This window comes from Haemaphysalis longicornis, unplaced genomic scaffold (genome assembly GCF_048455015.1).
Source record: "Haemaphysalis longicornis isolate Haplotype H1 unplaced genomic scaffold, Haemaphysalis longicornis Haplotype H1 scaffold_10, whole genome shotgun sequence".
Taxonomy (NCBI): domain Eukaryota; kingdom Metazoa; phylum Arthropoda; class Arachnida; order Ixodida; family Ixodidae; genus Haemaphysalis; species Haemaphysalis longicornis.
In genome coordinates, this window is record NW_027526204.1 from 61,110,227 (window position 1) to 61,137,967 (window position 27,741).

Consider the following 27,741-nt stretch of genomic DNA (forward strand, 5'->3'; position numbering starts at 1 on the left):
CGGCTTTCTTGTGGTCCAAAACAAGCAACAGCACATTTTTTGGTGTTGCGGATCCAACACTTGGCGAGCACCATTTCAGCATACGAACGCCTTACTCTGTGGGTCGAAAGTGGCATGTGGGCAACTGCACACTCTGTCATGAAAAAGAACTCGGGTCACGCGGCTGTGGCCGCTAATGAGAACTGTCAAAATGATCCACCGTCCTAATCTGTTCCAAACACAAGTGGTACGCTCGGGTCGCGTGTTATCCTTCTCGCTGCGTATGACGGCTGCTTCATTTTGGTGTTTCGTATCAAACGTTTGCGTACATGCGGACTGAACTGCGCGCGTTTCGTTGGCGGGTGACGGGTGGCTGGTTTCGGACAGTACGCATCGGACATTAAGGTAAGCAAGCATTTATTTAAGACGTACTTGCACGCCATGACAGCACAATGTATGTACAATTGCTAAATAGTACAACTGTGGAGGAAATTCAAGCGCGACCTGCAAAATATCTTCCGCGTACATTACACCAACGACAAGGGATTAGTAGAAATCCGCTTTCTTTTAGGTCGGTTGCGTCAAAAGCTGATGCCACCTGTAGATTATCTTTTGCTTGCATTTTTTAGGTACCACATGACTTGTTAAAAGTTTTGTGTTCTTCCGCATTTATGGAAGGACATTTCGTTGCTATATAATTAGTGCTTGTTTTTTGCCTTTCGAAGAGATATCCGGTTCGTCCCTACTTGATGTATCAAGTACATGAACACTGAATCATTTAAGGAACACGGGATCTGTCTTTTAATTCCGTGTAGCGGTCTCAACTAAAGCTTCTCAACCGGTGTGAGATGCCTTTCACCTCTCTGCAGGCTGGACAGACTCCCCCTAAATCTTACACGTGATACCTTGAAAACGGCGAATTCCTTATTTTGAAGCTGACCATAAAAAAAGCGCTGAAAAAACTTGAAGCCACGTAGTTGAAAGTCTTCATTCAAAGGGATATTCTGAAAATACAAAGACATCACACTCATAGTAGCTGTTCAACTCCCACCACGACACAAAACCCAGGCTACATGACTACATAACCCAGGGCTTGTGTTCTCTCCACCGAATTTTCTCGGTTTCTAGTAACTAAAACTACGAGTTGACGAACTGATCGGCATGTTTTTGCAATCCATATCCGCTTCACCGAAGAAGCCTCCCTATATACTTCGTAGTGATTCTGTTTTACATTGGACCTTTGGGATGGCCGACAATGGCTTACGCAAAGTCGGCGTCGTCGTTCCAAATCGACTTGCGTGAACGAAAATCGCAGCAGACGGTGGAAGTTGCGGGACAGCGACAAGATGCGGAACAATAAACTACAAGAAGAAGGATAACTGTTAGAGAAAAGAAGAAACAAAAATTAAAGCCGTTCCACTCAATGTGAAAGCTGTCGGAAGAGCAGAGCAGTTATTCGCCATAATGGGCAGTAGTGCCGTTATCCGCTCACTGCTACCACCCAATGCAATTCAAATTTCCCGCCTTCCCAGTGCTCGCGCGCCCCCTGCCTGAAGCTGCGCCAGCGGGAGTTCTGTTCTTTTTGTGCTTGGTTTCCCTCCCGCACGTGCCGGCATTGCACTGGCACTTTTCTTTCGCTTAGTATCGTAACAAGCAATCCAACGAGCGTTGTTAACTAAATGAATGCGGGTGCTGCCTGTTAGTTAGGTATATTTTGCTTCAAATGTACCTAAAGTGTTCTTTGCGCTACACGACGGGGAGATATATGACAAGCGCCAGCGGTTTACGAGTTTCGAACGCTTATGACTGTGTAAATCGCTTGGCTTTCGAAGCCTCCGGGTAACGCCGTACGAATGCCGCTACGTCGGAACGCTGTGTGGCTCTGCATGGGTCCAGAAAGAGAGCTACGACGACAAGGCGAGCCCCTAAAGTGCTCTGCACCTAAAACGGGTTATAACTGCGGGAGAATGGCGGTTAAAGTGGAGGAGGAGCCTATGACCTTTGGTACACATATTTGTGACCATGCGAGTGCGCTAGCCGTCTGGGAACGGCCTTATGAAAAGAGGAAGCGCGAGCTTTAATTCTTGATCCACGTAGATATCGCGCGCAACGGGCGCAGCCGTGTGGTGAAGCTAAATGTGTGATTCGTACAATCGTCCACAGGCTTAGCTGGAGCATTAAATAATAGTATTTTATCGTGGCACTGCTCGAACATTCTGACGTAAAGCCGTTCACACCAATGTGGAGGACTTAAGTTTCATCTTGAACTTCGAAACCATGCAAAAGCAGTGACTGAATTACCCTACGGAAAGTGAAGACGCTGAATGCGGAAAGTGTTGCTCCAGCTAAGCCAGTAGACGACTGTACAAGCCAATGCACCATCTAGCTACGATAATGAGGCTGTACACAGTTTTTACAAGGAGATCTAATCAGCAACGAATAGAAAAACAGCTCGGTTCACGATTATGATGGGAGGCTAATGCAAAAAGGTGATAAGCCGGCCTGGGAAGTGGTCAATCGGAAATTTTGATAACGTAGTCTCAATAGGGGAGACGGTTTCGCGGAGGGAAATAATCTGAGTATAATAAGCACATTCTCTCGCAAAACGGGGGCATTCTAGGTGAGCCTAAAAAAGCGCTACTTGTTTTACTAAAAACGGAATTGATATAATTATAAGTGACAATCCAGGGGTACTGTACAGGGCATAGGGGTACAAGGCGACATAAGTAGCAGCGTTCATAAGACGATAAGATTGACGATAACGGAGCAGCGCCGAAGGGAAACAGGAAGACTTAAAAAAAAAACCAGGGCGCCAACATGCAGTCAGCCAGAGCCAGGACCCAGTAATGTGAAAGACCCCTAGAGACGAAATATGCGTTTTTATTCGGCGAATACATCGGCGAAGACAAGCTGAATGGCAGCCTAACAACGGTAATCGCAGAGTCAGCAGTAGCTAAAGAAGCAGCATGCATGAAACAAACAGGTTTACTTGACCAGGAAACGAAGGATTTTATTCAGAAACACAGGGTCATGGAAGGGTAGAGGACCGCAGATGAAACTGAATTGGCGGAGCTGTCGAAATTTATTAAGAGCAGAAGAGCTAATGGCATTACTCCTTACAACATGGCAAGGATTGAGGAAGGATTGAAGAGGGAGGAAGCCTAGAACTAGCCAAGAAGCCTGGTATTGGAAAAAATAATCTACGCAGTGGGAGACGCACAGGGTTGCGTTTCCCGCAGCATCAATGACACTATAAAAGGAGCGGGATGAATTTATTCCTGGATGTACGCTGATAAGGTTTGGAAATACTGAGCCTGCAAGCTTAGCCAGCAAGGTTCTACTAATAACTAGAGGAGAAAAGGCACTCAATGAAATGAGAAAGGTAAAAGTTCACGGTGACGACGGTGTGGTTATGGATCACTTGAAGGAGGGAGGAAATATTGTACTCCAAAAGCTTGCTAAATTATTTTCAGTACGCCTATAAAAAAGAACCCAGAGCCTAGAAAAACGCCAACCATTCCAAGACCCCAATAAGGGATACGTCAAATAGCTATGGAATTGCATACCCATCAGTATACTCTAGGTGGTGCACAAGCTGTTTGCAAATGTGATAGTTACTGTCTTGAGCGACAGCCTCCCTTCCCAACAGAATAGAGAACTATCTAGAAAAGAATACTCAACAAGAAATAACATCGATGTCCCCTGTCAAATAATCGAAAACTGCAATTATATTTCAATTCAAAGCAATCCCGTGTACTCAGCATATTTACTAGAAACCGATTTAGATGGATTCCTTGGCTAAAAGTTGTTACAGACAATTTGACCAGGGCCCAGGCGATTCATGGCGTGGCTTACATGGCATCTCATGCAGTACAGAAATATTGTTCAAAAACAATGTTTTCGAAGGTGTGTAGTATGTAAACAAAATAACATTGCAGTAGATATCCCAAAAGAGAATATATAACAAAAAAGAATCTGAATAAAGCATAGTAGCAAACAAAAACACTGTTTGTGAGCAAAAGAAAAGAGGTCAAGCAGATTTACGTAACATAGTACAATGCAGCAGTGACGGATAATTGGTTGAATAAATGAAGTTGTAAGTGAAGATAATCAAAACAGATTGCGCATTTTAACTCCAGCATAACAAACAATTAAAAATATAAGCGCCTACAGTGATGAAACTTTAAGTATTTCTGGGGTTTTGCCTGTTTCAGTTCTTTTTGGCAGTTAGAAAGTCTGCAAAATATAGATAGGTTTCCTTACATGAAAAAATGTTGTATTGCTTTAAAATTATTGAGAATATTAGGAAGGTCGTGCTGCAGAGATTGTAGCTTGTAGTTTTGTACGAAAGCGAGGTATGTGCCAGCTGTCAGTGTTGTGCGTGTTTACTACGTTTGTTGAATGTGTTAGGGATGCTGTAGCTGATGAAAAATGCTTTGACGCGACGGATGAAAATGCTGTACCCCTTTAAATTTATTAAGAATATCAAGAAAGTTGTGCTGCAGAGATTGTAGCTCGTAGTTTGTACGAAAGCGAGGTATGTGCCAGCGGTCAGTGTTGTGCGTATTTACTACGTTTGTTGAATATGTTAGGAATGCTGTAAATGATAAAAAGTGCTTTGACGCGACGGATGAAAAATAAAAGGAACGTACGATGCGGAAATGATACAAATGCTGATAATCTATAATACGATGAGAGTACAAAATACCTGCTGTTGGTGATAAATAATGCACATCTGAAATGAGGTGCAAATTTTTTCTGCGATATTTGGATTCTAGTTATATTCGTTTTTGTTGCGGAGAAAATTAATTTTTAGGTTAAAAAACCGTTTGATGCAGTAGACACCACAGAATTACTTGAAAGGACTGAAATGGACGGGTGTAAACGCATGGCGATAGCGTTAAGCCGATCGACGTGCGAAGAAAATTCCTTGTCAACGATCTATCGCAGAGAAGGAAAGGTGCGATTGGAAGTCAATTGGCAACGCTTCAGATAGGCTGATGACGTTCAGATTCAGATAGGCTGATGACGATGACGATGACTGAATGATAATCCTCGAGGGTTTAAACTCCGTAGTCATGTCTGCAGAATAAGTGAAAGCCCGTCTTGGAAACCGCACATTCTTTATTGGTTTGTCCGATAATGGTGCAGTCTAGCTTACATCGTATCGCGGTGTTCCACAAGGATCTGTGGGGGCACGAATGGTATGCAATATCGCCTTGCTTCCCTAAACTGAAATTGTGAGAAGCATCAGACCCTTATTATATGATACTGAGAGTTTTACTGCGTGGTCTACGAAGCTTGAAATCCACAGCAAAAGACTCTCTACAAACAGCGTTAGATGACGAATTCCGGAATTGTTTATTTAGGGCGATAGCTGCCGAAACAAGCAACGGAAAATATGTAAGCAAAAACAAGTAATGGTGCCACCAAATCGGCAACTGGCCTGTCGGGTTGTTTGTAGACAAACAAGTCCAACAGCAAGTTTGGGACTTTCGGAGGCTGAGTTTCAAAGTTTTTTTCCCTGGGTGTGCGTTGCCATGACTATAGACTGAAGAGAAATGTTCTGCATGCAAACGGGCTGCGGGTTACGTAGCAGCACTGCGCGGCTTCTTGTGCTGTTTATGTGCCAGGGAAGACTCAGGTACCAGGCCGAGTCCTACGGCGGATTGCTTTTGCGTCGTGTCAAAACCAGCAATCTCGATGCGATGCGGGGTGTTATCGATGAACTTCAATGACCCCAGTACACATGTGTCAGGCAAGCTTGAGTAACGCCTGATGGCAGAATAGGTGGTTGAACATCGTTGGTTGGATTGCGCTGGTTTAAAACAAGACGGACTAAAGACAACACATACACTTGGTGTATGGACTGCGCCCTGAAAACCGTTTAAAACTGAAATGACAACGTTTATATACAAGACAAGCAAACAAAATGTAATGAAAAAAAATGAGATGCGAAAGAAGGGAGGGAAAGAGACTATCAGTCGGTCTGAATAACCTTATCGCTGCACGTGCTGGTTCCCAATGATTGCTCCAAAAAATGCATGTCACGTTCGACGAGTGGGATAAAAGGGGGTAGAAGGGCAGCTGAAAAGCGGCATTTCACGTTTAGTGAGTGTGGTAAAAGGGGAGCTGAATGTGTTAGCTCCCCTTCTGTTGCTTGCATGTCACTCATTTCGTTGTCCACCCGCATGTGCGCTTCGTCAACGTAGTTCTCATTCCGTCGTCTTCTACCGCACGAAGTGGCTGTACACTCCATTTCTACAAAGCTTATGCAACCGGTGGAGGGATCCCCGGGACCCGTTAAAGCAAAGGCAGCTTGCGAGCTGTGCTTCTACTTGTCTGCCTGGCACCGTCGGCAGCGATGCGGAATTACCTCTCTTCCAGCTCCCTATCTCCACCATATCTTTCTCGCTCGCTGGGGTGACATACCGACGCTTGATAAAAGCAAAACTTTTGCACACATGCCTAATCTATTGCTCATTAAATAATAATGTCGAACCATTCACGCTCGCAATTACTGTAGAGACTCCGCGATAGGACAGAAACACTAGAGCAGCGAAGACGGTGGTCTTGCCTGAGCGTTGCCTAAGCTAGTGAAGACCGCTAGCTCCGCTGTTTTATCAATATTCGCATCTCAACAGCAGAGGTAGCCAAGGTTTTTAGCCAATTCTATATTTCCAGAAATAGCGGCGCACGTGTATTGCTAATTAAAAGAACTTTAATAATGTCTTATTTAGTCATTGTCTGCATAAAGCGTGTATATCGCTTCTTTGGCTCTGAATGTTCGGTCTTTTCAATTCGATGCATCCGGGCAGCCACTTCGCTCTCATAAGTTGGCGTTCTGGCGGGAAACAGCGTCACGATGACATGACTAAAGCGCCTGATTATACACCGAAAACAGCAAAATCGATGACAGCGCAACGTCAGCCGCAGCTGAGATTACAAGCAGCAACCTTTTTTTCTGCCCTCTGCTACAATTTAACTTCACAGAATGTCGGACTTCTTAACACATGTCATCGCTGCTTTCGTCGATGTGCTCGGTCCCTGCAAAACCCTTCGTGAAGGTGAAAGCGGCCGTGATGGTAAAACCGACCTACCTTTAGTGTCGTTCTCTCAAGGGTAAGAAAAAAGAGCAACGAAGAATACCACATTACGCGCAGAGTGCTGCATGACCACAGAGTGCTGTGGCCTTGTCTTGGAGACCGAAATGTAGAACCTAAAAAGACCAGGAGAAGAAGGAGAAAAGATACAGACAATACAGTCATCACGGTGATGGGACATCAAGGACAATTCGGTGAGCTTACGTTGCAGCTGTTATTTGCACGCAGATATCTGAATCATTTGCTGGCGCATGAAAGAGGTCTTTGCAATTGCGTGGAAATGGCGGCTAATGTGTACACGGCGACTCAGACGCCGAAGGTTATTTGACGTTGCGTACTTCTATGCAGAGGCGTACGATTACCTGTGCATTTGTGCAGACGTACTGATAATGAGACGACCCGCCGCCGTGACTCAGTGGCTAAGGTGCTGCGATGCTGAGCACGAGGTCGCGGCTTCGACTCCCGGCCGCAGCGGCCGCTTTTCTGATGGAGGCGAACAGCGAAAACGCCCGTGTCTACGAGATTTCGGAGCACGTTAAAGATCTCCTGGTGGTCAAAATTAACCCGGAGCACTTCACCACGGTGCGCCTAATCGCATGTATTGCGTAGGCATGTTAAACCCTACAATCATATCAGATAAAATAGTGAGACGATGTTAATGAGGGCAGGCAGTTAGATATGCGATGTAACAGCTACATCCATGCCAAATCACGATGCCGGCTGATGAACAACCACTTAACGCTTCCGCTCAGGCTACGTGATCTTCCTTGTTGAGCCTTACTGTTCATGTCCACAGCATAACAGGCTCTTCGCTCTACGTTTTTAATAGGGGCCACCAAAGCGGGTGACCCCACGGCGCAACCATTCTCTAGGGCATGCGATACTAGTGACCTTCGCAGTAGGCAGGTTGTTTCTGGGTCGCATGGGCTCAAAACAGGTAATAAAGCTTCCCACGTTGCCTGTATCGTCGCTGACAGTATCGTCACTGGGGGGTAAAATCCAGAGGGCTCGCTAATATGACACTTGATTGATCAGGCACTGGAGCTCTGGCATGGGAACACTATAAATCATCCACGAAGGCTTCACAGCTGTGCGGCCGCTAGAAAGACTTGTTACACTGCTTTTACGAGACAGCTTAAGGTCGTTGTCTTCTGCGGAAAGCGGTTTTGATGAAAATGGGTGAAGATAAATGGCGCCACCAAAACGACTATGCTCGACGGGTGACGCGAACATATGAACGCAACAAAACATGCCTATATCGAGGAGAGGCGCCTGGTATATACCCCGCAGTTGTTCTTTGTGAACTTTACTCTACAAAGACAACTTACATCATATTTAGATCCTACAATAAAAACGTCGAGGAAAGAATATTGATCGTCTTCAACCGAGCGACGGAACAGGAGTTTTTAGGTGTTTGGTTTAAGAAATAGTTTCCGTGGAATACTCATATTGCGCACCTGTCTACCGAGCTCTCTTAAGTCATATGTATCAGATATGGAATCGGCACTTCGATATCACTATGATTGAAACAAATTTATACAATGCCCTACATTATTCTAAACTATGCTACACGATTCTTTTGTGGCGGACCACAAATAAAACCATATAACAGGCTTATCGTTTTACAAGAATGAATTGTGCTCATACATTAACTTATTATGGCGGTCACGCAAATTTGACGGAAGTCCTTGAGTTACTGAATATTCATTGCTTCGAGCTGACCAAATACATTAAATGAGGGTTCTACACACCATTCATAAACAAAAAACCCACAATCAAGTAAACATAATTACCAAAGTTAACATTTGAGGCATCCAATTCAACACACCCCGAAAAGTAAGAACGAACGATGGTGAGCAATCTTCGCTGTATCAGTCAACGTAAAAAATAAATAAGTTTCAAGAAAAATTAAACTTCGAAGCCAGTGAACCCACGTATAAAAAACAGGTGAAAAAATGTTGCTCAAGGAAAGCGCCTTCAATACAGATGGTCAAGTGTTTCAAATATATGCGGATGTGTTCCCCTGTTGGAACATTCTAAGGACGTTCACAAACAAAAATACATTATTACGTAATTGTGATGTAGTTGTGTAATCATTGAAACTTAGTGCGTGCGAATAACTATGCTTGTGTGTACACTTTGATCCTTCCGTGCATTTGTAGAGCTATGTATTGTGTAATGCATAAGAAATGTATTAATGACTGTGATGTTGTGCTATGGGGCAATTATGATTGCGTTATTATGTTTAAATTTGTTTAAATTTGTGAGCATCACTTTTGGTGCTGACACTGTGAATCGGGTGCCTGACGCCTCCATCAGGCTACGTGCGCCTTTAGTATCAGCCTCCCTTTAGTATTACCCTCCCTTAGTATTACCCTCCCTTTAGTATTACCCTCCCACAAATAAAAAACCAAATCTCCAGAACTCTGGTGCTCTTTTGTTTCGATGAAGTGTGTGCAAGAGCGTATAACGAATAAATCACTGGTTTACCTGTCCTATTCCAGACTGGCGGTGGATTAGTGATTGATTTGATTGAGCCGACACTACACACGCGATGCGGCGCGCCGTAGCGCAGGGCCACTGATCAGTTTTGATGAAAGTGGATGGTGAGATGCGATGGTATACCGCGGACCACGAGAATCTATGAGTTCACAGGATCCTGAATAAGGGTCAGCGCCATGAGGGTTAACCCGTATTCTGTTGAGCACAGATGTTTCACAGACCCCCCCCCCCTTCCTACTTGAACAAGGAGCAAGGAGTGTGAGTTAGACGGTATGGGACGGGAGAGAGAGAGAGAGAGACAAACATTTATTTTAGTAATGAGCAGAAGGATGTTCTTTGGGCCTCCACCCAGTGAGAGGCATCCTTATTCCAAGATGCCTTGGAGCTGGCTGGCCGTCCGGGCCCGTTCCACCAGTCGGCGCTGGTCCGAGAATTCGGAGCTGGTCAGCTGCTCCACCCACTGCTCATAGGTAGGGTTGGGATTTGGGGTTAGAGTGGGGTCCGTTGGCACTCCCATACCACGTGGTATAGGGTACCAGCAACAGGGCAGAAGTTACAGGTGGCAGGGTATTGGGTGGGGTACATAGCGTTTAGTAGGGTGTTATGGGGAAACTGTGCCTGAAACTACTTGTTCCAGCAAAACCGGTTATGTGGCTCTTACACACGGTTGGCAAGTATACTTAAAAGGGCTAAACCACCGTACAATCAACAACGCACCTTTTAAGTGTGGAGTACCTTAGGACCGCACAATGCCCGTCCGCATCCGTGCGTATAGCATTTGCAATCGCAAAAAATCACACAGGCACCAGCACGATTCGAGCCTGTGTGTGGTAGACCAGACAGAGTTAGTTTCAGTCGTCTTACCCATTGGGCTACGATCGTGAGTCAAACTGTTTACTCCCTCGCCTGTTACCCTGCGGAGTACCTTAGGACCTCCAAATGTCCGTCCGCGTCCACCGGTGCGCACGCCATCATCAAGCGAAAGTTAAGCGAAATTTGATTTGAGCCGTGAGTTGAAGTTTCATTTAGGAAATAATCAAGGTGCAACTCACGACTCAAATGGAATGACGGTCGGGGCGCAAATCGGATGTCACTCGGTTTTCATTTCGAGTCCCCGTACTCCGCACCCTCGCCATCATCCACGGAGTGGAGATGCCGCCATGTTTTTCGTCAACAGGGGGACACTAATGACCCAGTTTTACAATAGTCACACCAGAGCATTACAACAGTCATTTTGCCCAGAATCAATGTGAAAAAATAGCAGAAAAAGCGCGCAGAACGCTTGAATTGGTTCTTTTTTTCGGTAGGTGTTCGGGCGCAAGCGAGTGTACTTCACCCCGCGGCAAGGACGGAGGCGTGTCAGACGTTGCGACAGTTACGCTAGTCGATGCGTTTACGTTGTGTGGCCTTTGCACATAGAGTTAACGTTGGATGCAACACCTTTCAGTAAGCTACTGGTATTCCTGTACAATAGCATGGGTGGAAGAATGCGAAGGCAATGAAACTAAGACATGCAGCCAAATGGATTATCAAGAAGGCAGCGTGCCTTAACGATGCATTTGTACAAAGATTAGTTTGAAGAGTTTCTTCTGTGTTTTTTATCCCTCTGCGCTAGCAAAAACGCATCAAAGGACACAAACCGACAATATAATGCCAATGCCCCACTATCACATAAATTTGATTGATCGTCAACTTGTTTTCCTCGGCGTGTGTGTGTTACCACGTGCCCATAGTCGGTATTAGGAGGCATCAGCGGCCAAAGGGCAATTTAAACAACACTTGCGGGCCGCTTTAGCCACACGGTAAAAAAGTAATGAAACGTTGACTAGAAGGCGTTGTATGCCATTAAAAAGCTTAATTAGGCAATTGGAATGTTTTGTCAAAATTCATGCTACACATTTGATAGACTCTGGGGTCCTTTTCTTTGAATCTTTATATAATACATAAAATTTGATAGATTGTAGTGGTGCTCTCTCTTGCCACTCTTTTTTTAAAATATTGTCTCGGGCCGCCATGCTGCAACGGGAGGCAGAATGCACACGTTGTTAGCTCATCAAGTTGTGCGCATCAAGTTGTGCGTCGCTAAATGTTTTTTGCCACTCAAGTGTATGGGGAGTTTATGAAAGCAGCAGCACCACGACTCGCCAGAAATGCCGTTCTGCACTGCGCAGCACCCAGCATGCAGACGCTGACAGTGGTAGCTATGCTGGTACAACTGGCAGTACTGAAAGCAGTGGCCCCACTCCGGAGGCTTTCCAGGAAACTCACAATGGGATAATTCAAGTGCAACGAAATCGTACTCTAAAGCTGATCTAATTCTGTTGGTCAAGAATCCAAACTCACTTTCATTGCCGACGCGACAGCGGACTCCGGCGGCAAGAAATATTGCAGAGAGATCTGCATTTTGGGTACCTCGCGCTTGGACATGCGCCCTTCTAACATGCGAACGTGTCGCTTATGACTACGTTCGAATTCATAGACAGCTTGGTAGACAGCTTACGAAGCAGTCTAATTAGGCCTTAAAAGGGGGAAGTATTAGAATGGCGCAGCGATCAACAACGCAGACGACAGCCTCGTAGCAGGCATGTTGAGTAACCCCGTTATTTTAACAAACCTTACGTAATTTAAAAATTAAACAAAAGCATCTTCACTACTAGTAAGTTATATTAAATGTTTCAATAAAATACTAAATGCCTTTCTTACAACATCAATAGGCACCGTGTGTTCGAGATTTCGGTGCACGTTAAAGATCCCCAGGTGGTCAAAATTAATCCGGAGGCCTCCACTACAGCGCGCCTCATCACATGCGTTGCGTCGGCGTGTTAAACCCTACAATCAGATCAGATAAGATAGTGAGACGAGGTTAAGGAGGGCAGGCTGTTAGGTATGCCATAGAACAACCACATCCGTGCCAAATCACGATGCCGACAGGTGAACATGCAATCACTTAACGCTTGCACTGAGGCCGCGTCATCTTCCTTGTTGAGCCTTACTGTTCACGTCCACAGCATAACAGGCTCTTTGCACTACGTTTTTGATAGGGGTTACTAAAGTGGGTGACCCCACGGCGCAACCATTCTCCAGGGCATGCGATACTAGTGACCTTCGCAGTAGGCAGGTTGTTTCTTGGTCGGACGGCCTCAAAACAGGTAATAAAGCCTTCCACGTCGCCTGTATCGTCGCCGACAGTATCGTCGCTGACAGTATCGTCGCTGGGGGGTAAATTCCAGAGTGCTTGCTAATATGACACTTGATTGATCAGGCACTGGAGCTCTGGGATGAGAACGCTATAAATAATTCACGAAGGCTTCACAGCTGCGGGGCCGCTAGAAAGACTTGTTACACTGCTTTTACGAGACAGCTTAAGGTCGTTGTCTCCTGCGGAAAGCGGTTTTGATGAAAATGGGTAAAGACAAATGGCGACACCAAAACGACCATGCCGAACGGGTGACGCGAACATATTAACGCAAGAAACCATGCCTATACGGAGGAGAGGCGCCTGGTATATATCACGCCGGTTGTTTCGATCGTCTTCCACCGAGTAACGGAGCAGGAGTTTGAATGTGTTTGGTTTAAGGAATAAATTCCGTTGAATACTCATGTTTCTCACCTGTCTACCGAGCTCTCTCAAGGTATAGGTATCAGAGATGGAATCGGAAATTCGATATCACTATGATTGAAACAAAATTTATAAAATGCCCTCAATTATTCTAAATGATGCTACAGGATGTTGGTGTGGTGGACCACAAATAAAACCATATAAGAGGCTCATCGTATTACAAAAAGGAATTCTGCTCATACATTTTGTTATTATGGCTGTCGCGCATATTTGACGTCAAGTCCTTAAATTACTGAATATCCATGCTTCGAGCTGACGAAATGCATTAATGAGGGTTCTGCCCACCATTCATAAAGAAAAAAACTTACAATGAAGTTAATATTATTACTACAGCCAACATTTCAGGCATCCAATGAAACACACCCCGAAAAGTAAGAACGAACTATGGTGAGCAATCTTTGCTGTACCAGTCAAGCTAAAAAATAAATACGTTTGGAGAAAAATTAAAATTCGAAGCCAGTGAACCCACGTATAAAAAACAGGTGAAAAAAATGTTGCTTAAGGAAAGCGCCTTCAATACAGATGATCAAGTGTTTCAAATATATGCGGATGTGTTCACCTGTTGGAACATGCTAAGAACGTTTACAAACTAAAATACATTATTACGTAATTGTGATGTAGTTGTGTATGCATTGAAACTTAGTGCGTGGGAATAACTATGCGTGTGTGTACACTTTGATCCTTCCGTGTATTTGTTGAGCTATGCATTGTATGATGCATAAGAAATGTATTAATGATTGTGGTTTCGTGCTATGGCGCAATTATGATTGCGTTATTATGTTTAAATTTGTTTAAATTTGTGAACCTCACTTTTGGTGCTGAGACTGTGAATCGGGTGCCTGAGGCCTCCATCAGGCTACGTGCGCCTTTAGTATCAGCCTCCCTTTAGTATTACCCTCCCTTAGTATTACCCTCCCTTTAGTATTACCCTCCCACAAATAAAAAACCAAATCTCCAGAACTCTGGTGCTCTTTTGTGTGGATGAAGTGTGTGAAAGAGCGTATAACGAATAAATCACTGGTTTACCTGTCCTATTCCCGACTGGCGGTGGATGAGTGATTGATTTGATTGGTTACAAGGTTTGAAGAGCCGACACTACACACGCGATGCGGCACGCCGTAGCGCAGGGCCACTGATCAGTTTTGATGAAAGTGGATGGTGAGGTGCGATGGTATATCGCTGCCCACGAGAATCAATGGGTTCACAGGATCCTGAATAAGGGTCACGCCATGAGGGTTAAGCCGTATTCTGTTGAGCACGGATGTTTCACAGACACCACCCCCACCCCACCCCCCTTCCTATTTGAACAAGGAGTGTGAGTTAGACGGTATGGGACGGAAAAGAAACTGTGCCAGACACTACTTGTTCCAGCAAAACCGCTTATGTGGCACTTCTACACGGTTGGCAAGTATGATTAAAAGGGCTAAACCACCGTACAATCAACAACGCACCTTTTAAGTGTGGAGTACCTTAGGACCGAACAATGCCCGTCCGCATCCGTGCGTATAGCATTTGCAATCGCAAAAAATCACACAGGCACCAGCACGATTCGAGCCTGTGTCGGGTAGACCAGACAGAGTTAGTTTCAGTCGTCTTACCCATTGGGCTACGATCGTGAGTTAGTACCCGTCAGTCAAACGGTTTACTCCCTCGCCTGTAACCCTGCGGAGTACCTTAGGACCGTCTCCCAATGTCCGTCCGCGTCCATCGGTGCGCACACCATCATCAAGCGAAAGTCAAGCGAAGTTTGATTTGAGCCGTGAGTTGAAGTTTCATTTAGGAAATAATCAAGGTGCAACTCACGACTCAAATGAAACGACGGTCGGGGCGCAAATCGGATGTCACTCGGTTTTCATTTCGAGTCCCCGTACTCCGCACCCTCGCCATCATCCACGGAGTGGAGATGCCGCCATGTTTTTCGTCAACAGGGGGACACTAATGACCCAGTTTTACAATAGTCACACCAGAGCATTACAACAGTCATTTTGCCCGGAATCAATGTGAAAAAATAGCAGAAAAAGCGCGCAGAACACTTGAATTGGTTCTTTTTTTCGGTAGGTGTTCGGGCGCAAGCGAGTGTACTTCACCCCGCGGCAAGGACGGAGGCGTGTCAGACGTTGCGACAGTTACGCTAGTCGATGCGTTTACGTTGTGTGGCCTTTGCACATAGAGTTAACGTTGGATGCAACACCTTTCAGTAGAGCTACTAGTATTCCTGTGCAATAGCATGGGCGGAAGAATGCGAAGGCAATGAAACTAAGACATGCAGCCAAATGGACTAGCAAGAAGGCAGCATTCCTTAACGATACATTTGTACAAGATTAGTTGGAAGAGATTCTACTGTGTTTTTTTATCCCTCTGCGCTAGCAAAAACGCACGAAAGGACACAAACCGACAATATAATGCCAATGCCCCACTATCACATAAATTTGATTGATCGTCAACTTGTTTTCCTCGGCGTGTGTGTGTTACCACGTGCCCATAGTCGGTATTAGGAGGCATCAGCGGCCAAAGGGCAATTTAAACAACACTTGCGGGCCGCTTTAGCCACACGGTAAAAAAGTAATAAAACGTTGACTAGAAGGCGTTGTATTCCATTAAGAAAGCTTAATTAGGCATTTGGAATGTTTTGTCAAAATTCATGCTACACATTTGATGGATCCTGGGGTCCTTTTCTTTGAATCTTTATATAATACATAAAATGTGATAGATTGTAGTGGTGCTTTCTCTTGCCATTCTTTTTTTTAAATATTGTCTCGGGCCGCCATGCTGCAACGGGAGGCAGAATGCACACGTTGTTAGCTCATCAAGTTGTGCCCATCAAGTTGTGCGTCGCTAAATTTTTTTTTTTGCCACTCAAGTGTATGGGGAGTTTATGAGAGCAGCAGCACCACGACTCTCCAGAAATGCCGTTCTGCACTGCGCAGCACCCATTATGTAGAAGCTGGCAGTGGTGACTATGCTGGTGCAACTGGCAGTACTGAAAGCAGTGGCCCCACTCCGGAGGCTTTCCAGGAAACTCACAATGTGATAATTCAAGTGCAACGAAATCGTATCCTAAAGATTATCCAATTCTGTTGGTTAAATATACGATCTTACTTTAATTGCCGACGCCACAGCGTACTACAGCGGCAAGAAATATTGTAGAGAAATCTGCATTTTGGGTACCTCGCACTGGGACATGCGCCCTTCTAACATGCGAACGTTTCGCTTACGACTGCGTTTGAATTCGTAGACACCTTGGTAGACAGCTTATGAAGGAATCTAATTATTCCTTAAAATGAAGAAGTATTGAAATGGCGCAGCGATCACCAACGCAGACGACATCCTCGTAGCAGGCATATTGAGTAACCGTTATTATAACAAATATTACGTAATTTAAAAATTAAACAAAAACCTCTTGACTACTAGTAAGTTATATTAAATGTTTTAATAAAATATTAAGTGCCTTTGTTACAACATAAATACGCAAAAAGGTGGAGCTGGCGTCATTTGATAATCTGGACGGGAAGGTAGCCTGCATCGTTGCTGTCCTCGATGCTGCCTCCTCGAAGCAGTATTCGTTGACTGCCCCGTTCATATTGGAACCGGTCGTCTCCAAACCATAGCACGTGCTTTGTTGTTTTTTTAATTTTTTTAGTGTCGCACTTTGTTCCTGATTATGAATGTTTTATACTGAAAACTTTTTTACGTGTGGGCATAGGTTCTCCGTTTTTTCTTGTTCTTTTTCGCTTGTGCGTACTGCAAACTATAGCCACTGATAGGTACGCGTCGCGTCCGTATAGTTGGCTATCTTTGGTTGTAGTCTCCTTTATCTGCTACCCCGGTTGTATTCCGTACGCTTTGTAATTATTATGCGTAGATTTTGTGTGTGCGCCATGCTATCGACTTCTCTTTTTTCTTGTTACCGTATTCCAAACTTGTATTGCAAAGCTTGTCGCCAATAGTTGTTTGGTGGGTTTTGTAACTGGTGAATTTATGCTGTATGATCTGTAGCACCTGATGTTATTAGCCCCCTTACTCAATGCCCTCGAAAGCGGCCTTAAGGTATTTTAAATAAATAAATAAATAAATAAATAAATAAATAAATAAATAAATAAATAAATAAACTATTCTTTTCTTGCCGCATTGCGGCCAAATCTGCAAAATTGTACGCGCTTGGACACGGACGCTAAATCTCTATTAAGTCGCCTTGCATTTTCGTGTTTGCGTCGGAGCCTGGCACCACGATTGTTTAGGATATGGCAGATGCGTACGGTATAATCTTTAGGTTACAGATGACGGTAACCAGCTTTGTAAGAAATAGACGCCATTCCGCCCTGCGAAAGTGGATGTCCAGCGAAGCTGCTCTAAACTCCCTATGCATGCTGATGTGGGACGGTATGAAATGTTCGTCGTTGTCTGGGCGGGCTTGTCACTTGCGTTCGGCTTTTCTGGCGGCAAATACTGGATCTTGAAGCACGCGCTTAATGGTGCGGGCGAGAACTGCTGGGTCCTCCCCAGCCTAGCTTACGCATGCACTAGCCCTCGAATGACGTTAACCCCTCTCCCCTTTCGAGAGAAGCTTTAAGCCTAATCTTTACCAGGGATTACGATTTTTCACCGGGGCATTATCACCCATCATGCGGTTTCGATGCTTTTTTGTGGTTTTAATACACGAATACTAAGCTCTATCTGTCAAGTCTGAAGAGCCTGACGCATGCGCTCGGTGTCTTGGGTGAGAACTGCTGGGTCGTGGCTGGGTTTGCTGTTTACGGCACAGTATTTTTAGACCAACCAGAGGCTAACACCTTCTCTGTAAAACACGTTTCTCGGTCCCGAAAAAATGACAATTGAATCAGGGTAGACTCATCAAATCATAATAATAATCACCCTCCCACAAGCTAGGAAGCTATCAAGCCTCCATTGAGAGCACATAATCAGTAACCATTACCCGTTTTGTGAGTAGCCGTGTAATATTTGCGTCAAAAAGGAGGAGGAACAGCTGCGGCGTGGGTTTTTTCGAGCATGGTTAGTGCTTGCGGTCGAGGACGCGGAAATGACTTCGGCTGGCTGTCTGCGTTGATATGTGATCGCCGCTTTTGCTAGCGACACAAGTGGAAACTTTAAAGCGAAATGTCGAAGGCGTTATCAGATGTTTGCGCTGAGATTTCATTGCAGCCAGCCGTAAAGAATCCAACAGCAGGTCAGCAGCTGTTTGAGTAACGCCGCTCGCAGGGTCGCGTGACATGAGTGGGACATGGCCGGCTGCGTTGTCGTGTCTAAGCGCCTGTACGGCGCGCATAGCCTGTCTGGTTGTTCCTCGCTTCAGGGTTGTACCTATACTTCGCAGCTTAGAAAATGTAGCTTTAAACTAAGCGGGAGCGCCACCTTGTAAGCGTAACAAAGAAGGTTCAAGCGGTCCTGTCTTTTTCAAGCGGAGGGACTCGTACATGAAGGATACAGAAACGTTTTAATGGTACTATAAATTTCAGTCGGATTTGCAGCACACGAAAATGAACAAATTACTTGAGGGTACGAAATGCACGCAGCGCGTGACTGAACTAACGCGCTGAAACGACATAGCACAGTAGCCGACCGATTTCTCGGACCTGGAGGAAAACTAAAAATAGTCCCAAATAAAAGGGCAGTGCGAAAAATCAGGGAGTCGCAAAAACGAACTTTATTTCATTTAAATAGGACTGAAAAAGTCACGAATGGTTCACAGGAAACCTTCTGGGGATGTTGCTTATAAGTCAACGTCACCTGGCGGCCAAACAAAATCGGTGTATAAAAAAATGAGTAGGGTCATGGCTTAGCCCGGCTATGCCATGATATACATAGCGTGAGTTAAGGTTTAGATGGGTATTCTTAGCCTTCGTGGTGGTCTAGGATTAGCTTGATTATCACGCTTAGTGCTGCCTCAATAACACACGCACGGTATACGCTATATGTGACGCATGTATATTCGTCAAGCGGCTCCGGTGCAGCGTCACCAAACGCCCCAGAGCTCTCCAAAAATCCAATCCCAAGCTATCCAGGTGGGTTAGGATTCGAAAGGGCGTCGTCCTCGTGGCGCAGCGTGGCTCTGTCGCAGAAAATGTTCTCCAAAAAATCGAACGTTTGCCGTTATTTCATCCACAATACCCGTTTTTGATATACGTTACTCCTATGGGACAGCTGGCAGTTCCTCCGGAAAGTCCGAAACATCAAGCAAGTTCCAATTTTTTGAGTCCGAAAAAATGGTGGTCTACAGTATACCTTATACTCCCTAATCATGCCCACTCGTCCTGGAAGAAACAGATACCACCGCCTCGTACATTGCTCCCTACCTTGTTAACGCATAAATGTGGGCTAGTTGGTTCGAACTGTGAAACATGGTTAAGTAGCGCGGTAAAGACGGGACAACGGGTAAAGGCGGGACAAAGACGGTACAAGGGGACGACTAGCGCTAGTCCTGTGTGGTCTGTACTCATTGCCCCGTCTTTACCACGCTACTTACCCAAGTTTCACTGCTCCTTATCTCTACGGCGCTGAGAAACGACGTCAATGAAGCCGTTACAGAATTACGCTTGAGCAAATATCGAGGAAAGTTTTCGTATTCGGGCAGACTCTATACCCAATTTTGAAGCCAATATAAAAATCGCAGTGCGAATGAGAACTAGAACAATTTCCCCCCTTGTTAAAATGAGTCGAGGATTGTTTTATTATAAAACGAAACTCCCCCCTCCACTCGCGGGAACCCCTGTGTGGATGCGACGCATGGGGGTTCACTGCACGTTTCCATTAAAGGCAGCGTAGGACAGCGGAGGAACGGCGCTGGAACGATGTAGCGGAGCGGCGCAGGCACCGCGTTTTATAGCGCGCATAACGGTGAGGGGACGCGCCGGCGCCAGCGCGTCTGCCGCGGCTATGACGCAACACAATCCAACACAATCCACTTTGATCCAATCCAATCCAAATCCAATCCAAGCCAATCCAAGCCAAGCCAAGCCAAGCCTAGCCAAGCCAAGCCAATCCAATCCAATCCAATCCAATCCAATCCAATGCCCCTCGCGAGAGAGTGTTCGCTATCGGAGAGGGGAGGGGGTGAGCGGCGGAGAGCGAAGCTGGCGCGGCGAGGAGAATGGGGGAGGGGTGGACGCCGACAACAATGACGACGACGCCGACGCCGGATGCAGGGTCAAGGCGGGTGAATGAGATGCGTGGCATCTAAAATGATTATCAGATCAAAGACAAACGATTCGTGGTTCATGCAGGATGTGAAAAGAAGGTTGAACAAAACGAAGCATGCGTTTTGCAAAGCGTCGCGTAAAAGCGCAACAGAGTGCTGGCGTATTAGAAGAATCTACCTAGGATAAGCAATGGCATCCTCAAAGATGCCAAAAATGAGCTTTTAAAAACAGACAAGCTAACCTTCTGGAAATTGCTGTTTAAAAATTCTGCCGCGTATTAAACTGTAATCACACTAATCCCCGACTCTGCTTGAAGGCAAGCATGGCAATTCTCTGTCGCCAGAGGCAACCTTGAAAATATTCAGCTATCAATTTACCTCCGTATTTTCAGATTAGCTTCCACTAAATTCGCAGGCGTTACAAGGTACTTTCATCCATGATCTCATTGTTCCAATACTCATCAATAAAAAGAGTGTGGCAGAAGCCACTGGACCACTTTAATACAAGACTACTCCTATGCTTTATGGTTATAGTGCCAAACGTCTGAAATGAACCTCTCGGAAATCGGCGTATTCATTTAATTTAACATTTTAGCAGTCCCTTTACACAGGTTGCTTCCGTGAAGATTAAAAATGGGCCTTTTTATTAGGGATTTTTTATTCTGGTTTAAAACCTTGCGCTAACACTTACCGCCCAATTTTCCCTTGCTTCTATTACATGCAAAAGACCGAAGCATATTCTGTTTGCGATTGATTATAAGGCTTCGACTGGTTGTAAGCTTTAACGTGCCGACGCAACGCAGGCAACGAGGCGCGCCGTAGTGGAGGGCTCCGGATTAATTTTGACCGCCTGGGGATCTTTAATGTGCGCGAAATATCGAGCACACGGGCGTTTTCGCTTCAGAAAAGCGGCCGCCACGGCCGGGACCTAACGCGCATTTTTGGGCTCAGCAGCACAACGCCTCAGCAACCAATCCACTACGGTGCGTACGTAGTATCACACATAAATAAAGACAACTTGGTACTTGGTAATTGACAACCAAATTGCCTTGCATAATATTCATTCTTGCGACACAGCTGTTTGAATAGCGAACTGACCTTCAGGGTTCTCTGAATGGCTCTGGCTACACCTATTAAATTTTCTAACCTTTCGAAAGCATTTGACCACGTGCCATACAAATGGTTAGTAAACATAATCTGTCACCTTCAGCTGGATTATAACAGGACCCACAGGATGAACCGTTTATTTGGCAGCAGGATTCAGTCAATGCATATTAACAATGTTGTCTCTAGTCCCAGCATTGTCAGGTCGGGAGTACCTCAGGGTTCCGTTCTCGGTCCTTTATTATTTCTAGTCGACATTATTATGGGATCCAACATTACCTCTTCACTTCCCCTGTTTGCCGACAATGGCGTAATAAGGGATGATATGACTGCAATAAAATTACATAACCATCTTACTTATTTATTTATTTTCAATACTACCAGTCTCTTCCCGAGCCCATAGCAGCTGGGCTGGCATATTTTACATACAGGTAGTATACAGAAACAGCAGAAGCATGGGAAAAATAGAAGAAAGGACTGCAATCTTAGACGAAGGTGGTCTTCAAAGTATACAAAGCAGAATACGAAATATGCTTAACTATAGTTATACATAAAAAATCTACAGAACAACCGATAAACACACAAAAACTAATTTCAGAACATGAATTTGTAGCCAGAAATACATATAAAACATTTCATACCTCATAACCGCAAGCAGAACAGGAGTGTTACATGAAAAGAGATAAAACACTACAAATAACAGCACACATGTAGAGACCTCGGCCACTCAAACGGTTCAACAGGAGGTTGTAATTCATCTACGAACGAAGGCACAGTGGGCTAAGATGTTGCACTTTTTTTTTTGAGGCAAAGTCTTTTAGCGAAGTTGTGTTAGTAACGGAGGGGTCTTAACTATTCTATTCTCGCATAGCTAGGGAAAAAAAAGATTTCTGAATGTGTCGTTCTGGAAAAAATATTCTTTTAAAGCATGGGGGTGTGTATGCCGGTCGGGCCTGACAAAGTTATCAAAATTGCAAATGAAAATTAATATAAAGAAAACCAAACACATAGTTTTATTATTGTTTCAGATCCTTCGCCGAACGTGTATGTCATAAACAACTTACTCATTCAAACGGTTCCCTCCGTGAAGTGGTTAGGCATTTTTTTTATATAGATTTATCCTAAACTATAGCGATGTAGAGTGTATCACCAGGAAAGCATTAAAAACATGAGTCTTCTTAGGCACCACTTGAAACTTGCGAACAAAGGCACCAAACTACACGAAATTATTACTGTAATCAGACCAGCCCTCGACTAAAGTCTGTCATCCGTTAGGCAAAGTTTAAATCTCATCACTTGCCACGCTCAGAAAATTAATCCGCTTTTGTTTTTTTCTACATATTACACAGTGATTCTCCATTGCGTCGAGCGTTCATTTAGCCTCCTGCGTACACTTCCACACGTATTAACCATGACCATGAGATAAAACCCATATTTTTCTATCACACAGAAACACAAATGTTTTCCACTTTCTCGATAAACGAGTGCAATTCTCTACCTGCTAGCATTGTCGCTCACACAAAGCAATGAACTTTCTAAACTTCGGTAATTGACTGCCTTAAAACCAGTAAACAGTCTTAGCCATTGTAATCTTTTGGTCGTGTGTAAAAGATAAGTACTGCTTTTTGATGTGCTTACTTTTCAACTTTTTGTGGCGGTCTTTCCTGTGCCGGTCTATATATTCTATGTACGATGAATTATCTTGTTATCCGCTGCACACCTGGTTTGTTAAAGAATCTCTGTTGTTGATGTTACTTAAGCATCCCCCGTTTGTAATTCCCTTTGGGCCTTAGGGTAGAAAATAAAACAAAAACATGATTCGCTCAGCCTGTGTACCAGTTTTCCAGAAGGAAAGCATGACAATTTCATATCTGTATTAATGCCGAAGTCCTACACATCTCCACCGTGAAAGCCCATTCGACAGCGTAGAAGTCGTTCACGAAATAACTGCTGAGGGTCAAGTTTCTGCAGACACCCGGATTTCCGTCACTTTTCTGGAAGACAAGATTAGTGTGCTGAACAGGTGGGACGCAGGTTGGAAGCTCGCACAGGGCAAATTTTTACAATCTCCCCTAGTCTCAAAGCCGTGAAGATAGTTCTCGCCAGAAACTTTCTATGGGCTCAATTCAACCGGCGATGTCTTTCGACCGCACACTCAAGCGCGCTTTTTTCATTTTGTGGGGGGGTCGCCTCCCGAAGGAGCCGCCGCCGACGTTGAACTATCGTCAATGTCGCACATGGAAGGCATCGGAATCCAGGCTCATCGGAAAACTTCTGGTTCAGCGACCCGGCCGTCCAAACTAAATGACCTGTATCGAGCGCCCCTTCTAGCGCCTGGACTTCACGCCTCTAGCGATAATTACCGGCTTGCAAAATAGAGGCGGTTCATGCAGCTCATGCGTTTCCGTGGTCAGTATATTTGCTGGAGAAATATACCAAGACCATAAGCGCGTATCTTTATGAGGGCCATGCTTAACAAGTGCCGTGGGATAAATAATACGGCACACTGAACATATATTATATACGGAATGTCCGTTTCGTGTGTCGTGATGCAGTGACGAGCAAGTCACGGTTTCCAATCTGTCGTCCATGCATGTTGCCGGTCCTCCGTCGTAGAAGATCGTACTATTGAAAGGCCCGAAGCTAGATGAAGAACTAAATGTTGTTTGTGGAATTCAGGTGCGACCGAATTGTGCTCGCACCAGACATGAAGAAGACACACCTACATATGTTTGTACGAAGGGAATATTGGAAGGTATTGAGATTCTTCTGTGTGGAGCACCAACCGAATGAACGATAAGTTTTCTCTCTATTTATTCAGTGGTGCATGACAAGGCTGTCGTTCCCAGCCACGCCCAGCCGATTCCGGGTACTTGTAACGTCCGATGTACCGTTCACCGTTTACCGTCCGATGTACCCGTCAAGCTCATCTTTCGAGGCATGTGGCAGTAACGGCCTTGGGATTTGCAACTGCCGCCAGCTCAACTGACTGCGCGAAACAGCTGCTGTGCAGAGTTCACGTCACAGATGACGCTATCGGCGTAAGCCCTAGGAGGCTGCAACATTTCGGGAAAATGGTACGTCGGATGACCTACGTGGTGCTGTGGCTCGTGGGAGCGTTTCACGATGCTCACCAAGAACACGCTACGTCAAGTCCTTCACCGCAGGTGTATCAATGTTGAATAGCCGCAGACGACGCTCGAAGTCGAGGCTGTAGCACTAGCCGGCTGTACGTCTCTGCTGATGGCATTTAGCCAACCCCAGCGCATTTCTGCTGAAACGAACGTGCGCCTGCCACACAAACCCGGCCTTCTGCAACCTCTGTTAACAGTCATCGAGCAGGGCAGAGAAGAAGGGCACCGTTTAGTCGTCACTGAGAGTTGGGTGCCAATAAAAACGGGAGGAGACAGCGCAATTGCCATCAATGCCATGTGGAGGGCGTGGTGCTTGTACAAGAGAATTCACCGCTAGCCCTCTAGCAACTTGGTCGTCTTTTGAGCCATTGTCAAGACGCGGCTAAGATTTGCGATCATGTTACCTCCACCCTAACATCTGGAATAGCGATACGGCGTTGGGAAAATGGCTCTGTTACTTTAAAGCAAGTACCTAACCCACGTGGGGGCCCCGGATGTATGCTGAATACTAAAGAGCCGAAAGCAGGGCTTGCCAAGAGCGCAGTCAGAATGAGCTCGCTCTATGAGCACGTGACTAGGGAGGGCAGCGTCACTATAACCGGACGGCAGACGCTGGTACTGGTGCCTTTTCTGCCTCGACTCCACACAAAGCGCGAACATTTGAAATAGACAAAGATAAACACGTATCGCAGTACCGACTCATGACCGGCATGGTTTGTCGTAAATTCTGAAAGTGCTCGTGGTTTTGATATCACAATCAAGTTGTGCGACGCACACCGTCCCCGCAGGCCGCCGCCGCCATGTTGCCGAGGGACGATGGGCGGAGCCAACTCGAGTCGGATGGCCGAGCCGGACGGCTGGGCCGGATGAATTCGCTCGCCGCGCGATTTCGTCCTCGGCGTCCAACTTGGCCCGACAGGGCCTCTCCGACAGGGCATGACAGGCCCAGTCGGACCATGTCGGGCTCAGTCGGACTAAGAAGAAACCAGCCTTTACCCTGGCGTCTTTATTGCTACATCGTGTCTGCACCTCTCTCTTTGCTTTCGTTTCTCCGTCTTCGGATGCAAATTACTGGGACACAGAACCTGCTCACACCACGCGCCACTGCTTCCCCAAAATCAGAGTTTCTTTGGCCCGAGTACACCTGTTTTTCTAACATTCCACCGCGTTCCCCTGTCATGTGAGATGACGCCACCACGACAGCGGTATTTGTTAAGGTTGGAGGTAATTGGCACCAGTTTGGTATTGAGAAAATTTAGGCGGACACCAAATTGTCGGAAGCCTTGGACTTGAAATTCAATTTATTATCTAACACTTCGTTAATTATTCCACTACTTGTCGGGGAATAATTCTTTTTTAAAATTCCGAAATGCACCGCCACTCTGACGGTACCAAGAGATGTTGCCGAATAGCCACAATCCAAGGCGTCTTATGGAATCATATGGGGTATATTTTGCGTAACCGATGAGTGCGAATGGTGAAAACAATACCGGGCCGCTTTATATGTATGTATGCAACAGCTCAGAACAAACGGCGCCCAGAACAGCATCGAAACGCTGCAAGCGCTTGTCTATTGAAATAAAGATTTCTGATGTCTACTCAACCCTCACACAGGCTAGTGCAAAGCCGTGCTGGCGTAACACACACACCTGAACTAACATAGACAAAAAAAATACTCAGGGCTGTCGCTTGGACGCTGACAACATCACTTAATTTTATTAAATACCTGACAGCGTACATGTCACTTTTGCTATGTACCGTTTGTGTTCCACTATTACGAATGGGAAAATACACTGCCGAGCTCAGTGTACGCTTTAATTGGGTTTTACGCCGTGTACTAGTTCAGCCTCGCTGCTATCCGGCATCAGCCTTGGTTAGTTTTTTAAAAAAATGTATGTTGCTTGCGAAAGACGTGCAAGCAACAGAAAATGGCACAATGGAAAGAGAATAGCACCTCAACAAATAAAACAAAATTTTGTGCAGCCGCAGCAAATTATTGGCATCGTCATGGTGCAGTTACTTAGAACGATGGCTCAAATTTGTGGGTATATAATTGCGCCTGGTCAACAAATTATCTTAATTGAATTCAACATCAGGTTATGGGCGTATAAAGTCATAAGGGTTATAAAATAGCTATGAAAGTAACACAATACACAACAGCAGTGGATCACATTCTGCAAAGAAACTTTCATGTCTGAGAGCAATTTTCTGGCCTCTATCCTGTCCTTTCAACCTGTTGTATATAGCTAACTTTTTCCCATCTACTATTCTTCATCATTTAGAGGCTTTTCTTAGAACGGTTGCATCCTTGAATTTTTTGTGTGTTCGATTAGTAAACCCCTTAGCTAAAAAGGCATTTGAAATATTGCTTTTTTAGGGCACTACTGCTTCCGCAAATGACGTTCATCGACTGGCCTTCTGAGCTTGCGGCGCAGCTGCTGAAGTTTGTTCCTTTGATCATCATCCTGTTGTTCGGGAGATATACGACGGCCCAAAATAACTATCCAGCATTTCGGACATGGCCCTGCACCACGCTGCTGGATGCTGCACAGCTGGTAAGTGGTTCAACCGATACCCGTTCGCATGTCATAGAAATTAGACAAGCTACAAAGTCAAAGGGATCACGCGCTAAAGGAATCACATTACACAAAGATGCGCAGAAAGCGAAAAAGACGGTATGCACTATAGTAAGACGCTGAAGGCGTAGTCGGCTATTTTGCTTTGAACCGTTATTTAGCATTGTCACCAATGTAAAGTAGCACATTGAAGTCCAAGTCACAGTCAAAGTCAATGGGAGCTTTATTTACATCGCCAGAAAGAACGATGTTGGTAGGCCCTGGCAAAAAGTAAAAAAAAAAAGCATTTGAGGGATGCCAGAGCCTCCCTGTACAAGGCGCAGAGGGAAAACACACAAACCGTATGCGTGATTATTATCTTGTATATCACAAAAAAAAACACAGTTATAGATGAATTTACTAACACAGAACATAAACAAAGCCGAGATAACACAGCGTAAAACTAACAATGAAAAAACTGAACTTTGATATGCGAACAAAAGGAAAAGGAAAGAAAATATATAAACACTACGTTACAAGTGAAACGAATAGATAATGCACTTCTAAGGTCAACTATACTCGGGAACAGGTT

At 45.1% G+C, this 27,741-nt stretch overlaps 1 protein-coding gene across 1 annotated transcript in view; it reads left to right on the forward strand.

The window, feature by feature from the left end:
- Nucleotides 1–265: 265 nt before the first annotated feature.
- The window catches only part of LOC144159867 (uncharacterized), a 45,314-nt gene continuing 17,838 nt past the window's right edge, over nucleotides 266–27,741 (forward strand). The window contains exons 1-2 of the mRNA XM_077691529.1: nucleotides 266–384; nucleotides 26,972–27,149. Of these exons, the coding sequence (XP_077547655.1) occupies nucleotides 26,991–27,149 (159 nt within the window). The 5' untranslated portion in view covers nucleotides 266–384; nucleotides 26,972–26,990. The remainder of the gene's footprint in view (nucleotides 385–26,971; nucleotides 27,150–27,741) is intronic.